Source organism: Leiobunum rupestre, chromosome 4, assembly GCF_980474605.1.
Source record: "Leiobunum rupestre chromosome 4, qqLeiRupe1.1.hap1, whole genome shotgun sequence".
Lineage (NCBI taxonomy): Eukaryota > Metazoa > Arthropoda > Arachnida > Opiliones > Sclerosomatidae > Leiobunum > Leiobunum rupestre.
In genome coordinates this window covers 62,203,084-62,208,616 of record NC_143387.1, presented here as the reverse complement: position 1 = coordinate 62,208,616, position 5,533 = coordinate 62,203,084, and the positions used below count along the sequence as shown (strand labels likewise).

The 5,533-nt window shown below is 45.2% G+C and overlaps 1 protein-coding gene across 1 annotated transcript; it reads right to left on the bottom strand.

Moving 5' to 3' along the window:
* Positions 1–3,492: 3,492 nt before the first annotated feature.
* On the bottom strand, positions 3,493–4,392 carry LOC149948655 (uncharacterized). The gene has a single exon (XM_090171128.1). The coding sequence runs from the start codon at positions 4,390–4,392 to the stop codon at positions 3,493–3,495; it is 900 nt and encodes a 299-aa protein (XP_090027254.1).
* Positions 4,393–5,533: the final 1,141 nt, after the last annotated feature.

Genomic DNA, 5,533 nt, shown 5'->3' with positions numbered 1-5,533 from the left:
GCAGCTTTGCGGCATTTTAAGAACTATTTCGTAGCCCAGCTCTTTTTGAGAATTACCAAAACATTCACTCCTAATAACTGAATTTCTTTGGAAATTATAGATCGCTTGAACTTGTTGTATTAAATGCAATAAAGAACTATGATTTATCTCGTTAAAAGATTTATTGTCTTATTCTAAACTTCGTCACATAATTTACAAAATCAATATTTACATGTTGAGGGCTGAAAGCGAATGCACACCCAGTCAGAATGACCGGGGTTATTTATACGGTCGTAAATAGCTTTTTTATCATAATACGCGATAAGGTCAATTTAGACCTTACGTCATTAACACAACATCCTTCCCTTTAAGTTTTTTATACATTTGGAACGAATCTTGACGTTTTCTTGCTTTCGCGTCCGTATCTCGTGATTGTCTTTGTCGATGCTGAATGGTCGTTGTTTTCCATTGATGGATTCGTTTCGTATCTGGTTTGTTGTGACGTTCCGGCTCGGGATGGACGTGGACTAGACTGAGGTTCAACTGGAACAGCTCTAACGCAGTTATCTGGTTGGTGCGACTGGGATCTGGTGACCATTACTGTTCTTGCTGACGGGCTGAATGGTCGTTGTTGCTCTATTGGCTGGGGTTGTCCATAAATCTCGTGACTATTCGGCTCCTCGGATATTTCTTTAAGTTCTTGTGTTGACTCGGTACAGATGGGAACCAAATGAATTCGGTTGCGTCGGATGACCCCAGTTGACGTGGATACTAGATATGATCGTGGTTCATTTGCTGGTTCAATTATCGTTCCTTGACGCCTTAAGTCAATGACCCATACTACTTCTCCTTTTCCCAGACTTCGGAGTGGTTTGGCCTTGTGGCGGTTGTCGTACTGGTCTTTTTGTTTTTGTTTGCGCATCGTCTCTTTCTCAGCAACTTCCTTTCGGGATGGAATGGCCGGGTCTAGTTGCCTGGAAGAGGTTGGGACTGTTGATCGTAGTTTTCTTAGAAACAGCAACTATGCTGGGCTGTAGCCATTCGATAGCGGCGTTGAGCGATAGGACAACAGGGCAAGATAAATGTCTTCCAACTTCTTCATCTGTTGTTTTATAACCTTGACTGCTGCTTCGACAAAGCCGTTGCTTTGAGGGTAGCGTGGACTTGAGGTAATGATTTTGAACCCATAGTTTTTGGCGAACGAGCTGAATTCGGACGTGGTGACGGGTTCGAATTGCGGGCCATTGTCACTTCGAACAGTTTCGGGGATTCCGTGAGTTGCGAAGATAGACTTGATATGCGAGATGACAGCGGTCGACCTGAGATCGGTTAGAGTACGCACTTCGAAAAAACGAGAGTAGTAATCAGTTACTAATAAATACCATGTTTTATTGAAGTAGAACAAGTCAATTGCAACTACTTGCCAGGGTCGATCGGGAAATGGTGACGGTAGTAGAGGCTCGCTTGGATTTTTTAATTCCATGGTACAAGCAATGCAGCGTTTTACCTTCTCTTCAATGGCTTTCGACAACCCGGGCCACCAAACTGTGGTTTTAGCTCTTTCTCTGCACTTGGTGATGCCTTGATGTCCATCATGAATTCTGGATAATATTTCATCTTGCAACTTGGTTGGAATATAAATTCTGGCGCCATACATGATTAGACCATCTTGGAAAGAGAGTTCGTTACGATGCGGATAGTAGAGTGAACAGCTTTCGGGTATGCGACTCTTCGCTGGCCACCCATCGATGATGTAGCGCTGTAAGACTTGGCATATCTCGTCCTCGGATTGTACCTTCCAGATTTCGGCTAGCTTGACGTCAGAGGTGGGAATGCCCGTCGTAACCAGATTGATAGAGGCTGATAGTTCCTGTTCGAGCTCCATACTCCCGATGTCTGGTAGCATCATTCTTATTCGCAGCCTCTGGAGTCTGGGCGATAGGTCATCCAAGTGCTTGCTTTGCAGGATTTGAAGGAGTGGTTTGTGGTCGGTTTCGAGTTCTATTAGGATCCCCGTTATGTAATCTTTGAAGCGTTCGCACGCCCAGGCCAGAGCGAGCGCTTCTTTTTCTATCTGGGCGTACCTTCTTTCGGCGTCCGATAGTGTCTTTGACGCATACGCTACGGGGCGAATTTGGCCATCTGCTTGTTCTTGCTTCAATTCGGCTCCAATGCCGAATGAGGAAGCTTCAGCTGCTACGATAGTTGGTCTTGATGGATCGTAGATTGCGAGTATTGGTTTACTGCTCAGGATAGACTTGATGCTCAGAAAGGCTTGATCTTGACTGGGACCCCACTGCCAAACGTTTTTCGTGCTGCAAAGTGCATTCAACGGCTTGAGAGTCTCGGACATACCAGGAATGAATTTTCCCAGATAGTTGACTGTGCCCAAGAGACGCTTCAGATCCTTGATGTTCTTCGGTGTCGGGAACTCGGTTATTGCTTTTATTTTTCTCCGTCAGGCTTAATTCCTTTTTCATCGACGACATGACCCAGGAAGGTGACTTGTGAGACGGACAACCGACATTTGGCTTTGTTGAGCGTAATTCCGGCTAATTTTAAACGTTCCAGCACCTGTCGCAACCTCGTATCGTGTTCCTCTTGAGTCGAGCCCCAGACCAAAATGTCGTCTTGTAGGTTCGATGCGCCCTTTATTCCTTCTAGGCACTCCTGTATGCGTCGTTGAAAGTGCTCGGAAGCGGAACTCAATCCAAATGGCAGACGGTTAAAATGGAAACGTCCAAACGGTGTAATAAATGTCGTCAGACGAGCCGAATCCGGATCCAATGGAATTTGCCAATAGCCGCTGTTTGCATCCAGCTTCGTGAATATCTTGGCCCCCGCCAGTTGTCCCAGTGTGTAGTCTACTGCCGGTAGTTGAAAACGTTCTCTTTGTACATATTTGTTTAGTTCAACGAAGTCCACGCATATTCTGATCTGGCCTGACGGTTTTCGCACGATGACCATTGGGGCACACCAGTCTGTCGGTTCCTCGATTGGTGTTATCACCCCATCTTTCAGCATTCGGTCAATTTCTTCCTTAGTCTGCCGCATTAACGGTAGTGGGACACGTCGCGCTGTCGGAAGAGCATACGGTACTGGATCTTTCCGAAGGCGAATGGTGTAGTTCTTCTCGACCATTCCCAAACCAGTGAAGAGCATCGGAAATTCTTCAGCAATAGAGGCCGTTGTCTTCGTGTCTTCAACTGCATCGATTCGTGCGATTATTCTCAGAGCTTGGCTGGCTTCTAAGCCAAGGAGTGGTACGTCGAGATTCGGTATTACATAGAGCTTCTCGTTGACAGTGTTGCCATGATACTTGAGCCGTGCTTGTATGACTCCAAGACATCGTATCTCCTTGCGACCTGGACCAAATAATCGTCTATCCGACTCCACCATTGATCTGGCTAGGTTGGTATTCTGGACGGTTCTGCTCGATATGGCGCTGACCTCTGCTCCAGTGTCCACCTTAAATTTTATTAGCTGCTTACCGATGGAAATCGTAGCTGTCCATCAGTTTGTTTTGCCACCTTGTATCGCTCCTAGGAAAGCTTCTAGGTTGGTGCTTGAGCTCGTGATTTCTTCTACAGCGGTACTTCTGCACTTTGATTTGAAGTGACCTTTCTTCTGGCAATTAAAGCAGGTAGCGTTCTTTGCTGGGCACTTTTCTCGAGGGTGTGACCGTGTATTTCCGCAATTCAGACAGCCACTGTTTCCGGGTGGTTCTCTGGTACCTTGCATCGCATTCCTCGGATTGTCTCGTCGGCGTCCTGCTGCTGGTTTCCTTGATGCATCATACTGTGTCCCAGATGCTGAGTTCGATTTCTTCGCGTGGAGACAATCTACAGTGACCTTGTCTTTAGGCGGATGGATCTCTTTCTGTTGAAGTTTCACTTGTTCGTTTTGTTTCGTCATCGTTACAGCTTTCTCAAGGGTGAGATTCTTTTCTAGTTGTAACTTCTCGGATAGACCCTTATCTCGTATCCCTACGACGATACGGTCGCAGATCATCTCTTCGTGCAGATCTCCATATTCACAGTGCTTGGCTAGTGTATGTAACGACGTAATGAACACATCCATGCATTCGCCCTCCTGTTGCACTCTGGAGTTGAATTTAGCGCGTTCATATGTACGATTCCTCTTCACGACGTAGTGGTTGTCATATCGTGTTTTGACGGTATCGTAGACGGCTGCATCCTCAGGAGGTAACTTGAAAGATTCGTATATGGCTTCTGCTTGTGGTCCCATGAAGTACACCAGAGCGTTGACCTGTTCCGTTTCTGAACATTTACTCAGTTCAGACGCAAGGCGAAATCGTTCAAAGCGCTTTATCCAAGCCGGCCAGTCACTCGGGTTTGTCAACGACTCCGGCGGACTGATCTGGAACGAGGCTGTGGTTGGGGCAGGAAGCATAATGAACCGGATAGCACTGGTGGAGTACGTCAATGAAGCGGGAACGAAGCGAGACGGGAACAGCAGGCAGGAACAGTCATCAGGTTGGTTTGTGTTTTATTCTGACACCATGTTGTATTAAATGCAATAAAGAACTATGATTTATCTCGTTAAAAGATTTATTGTCTTATTCTAAACTTCGTCACATAATTTACAAAATCAATATTTACATGTTGAGGGCTGAAAGCGAATGCACACCCAGTCAGAATGACCGGGATTATTTATACGGTCGTAAATAGCTTTTTTATCATAATACGCGATAAGGTCAATTTAGACCTTACGTCATTAACACAACAGAACTAGTCCGAGTAATTCCCTAACCGCGACTATATTGGAGCAAGGATCCTATATGTTAGAAGGATATGAGGCGAGGGACGAAAAATGGCAGCGCCGTCGGTGGGTCATGCGCGATAGAGAATCCGTCTTTAGATTCAGTCAAGGACAAAACATCGGGGAAGCACCGCCAAAATTTGTCCTTGAGGGAATAGAAACAAGACGTCCCACGTTTAGAAGCTCTCTTAATATCGACGGCGCTGCCGGCGTTTTGAAAACACGGGCTGGCCGGAGGGCTACCTATCCTTCTAACATATAGGATCCTTGATTGGAGCAGCATTCAACCAAAACTAAATTTAAACGATGGGCATAGCAATGGACGTACGGACAATTTCTACCTACCAAGAAGAATTTAAGCCTCGGTTTTTACTACCCATTAGGGTTTTGGGATAAGACGCGAGGTTAGGTTGAACGGGCAGAAAATCCTTATATAAACTAAAATCTAAAGCAATTAATCGTCTTACGTTTGAACAGTGGCGTATCCAGGATTTTTTTCGATGTAGGCTAGAATATTAAAAGTGGGCCCCCAATCACATATTATTGTAAAAACTAAATGTTAAATTTATAAAATTGTTGAATGTGCTAAGTGAGACAAAATTAAAGGGATCCCTCACTCACAACAGGGGAAGACATAGGCGTCACAAAAAAACTGGTTTTCAAGCACACTGCAAGTCTGGATTTTAAGTTGACCCTATGCCTCCCCCTGTTATGAGTGATGGATCCCTTTAAGTTATTTATTTAAAAAAATTCAAATAGAAAAAGCGGTTCT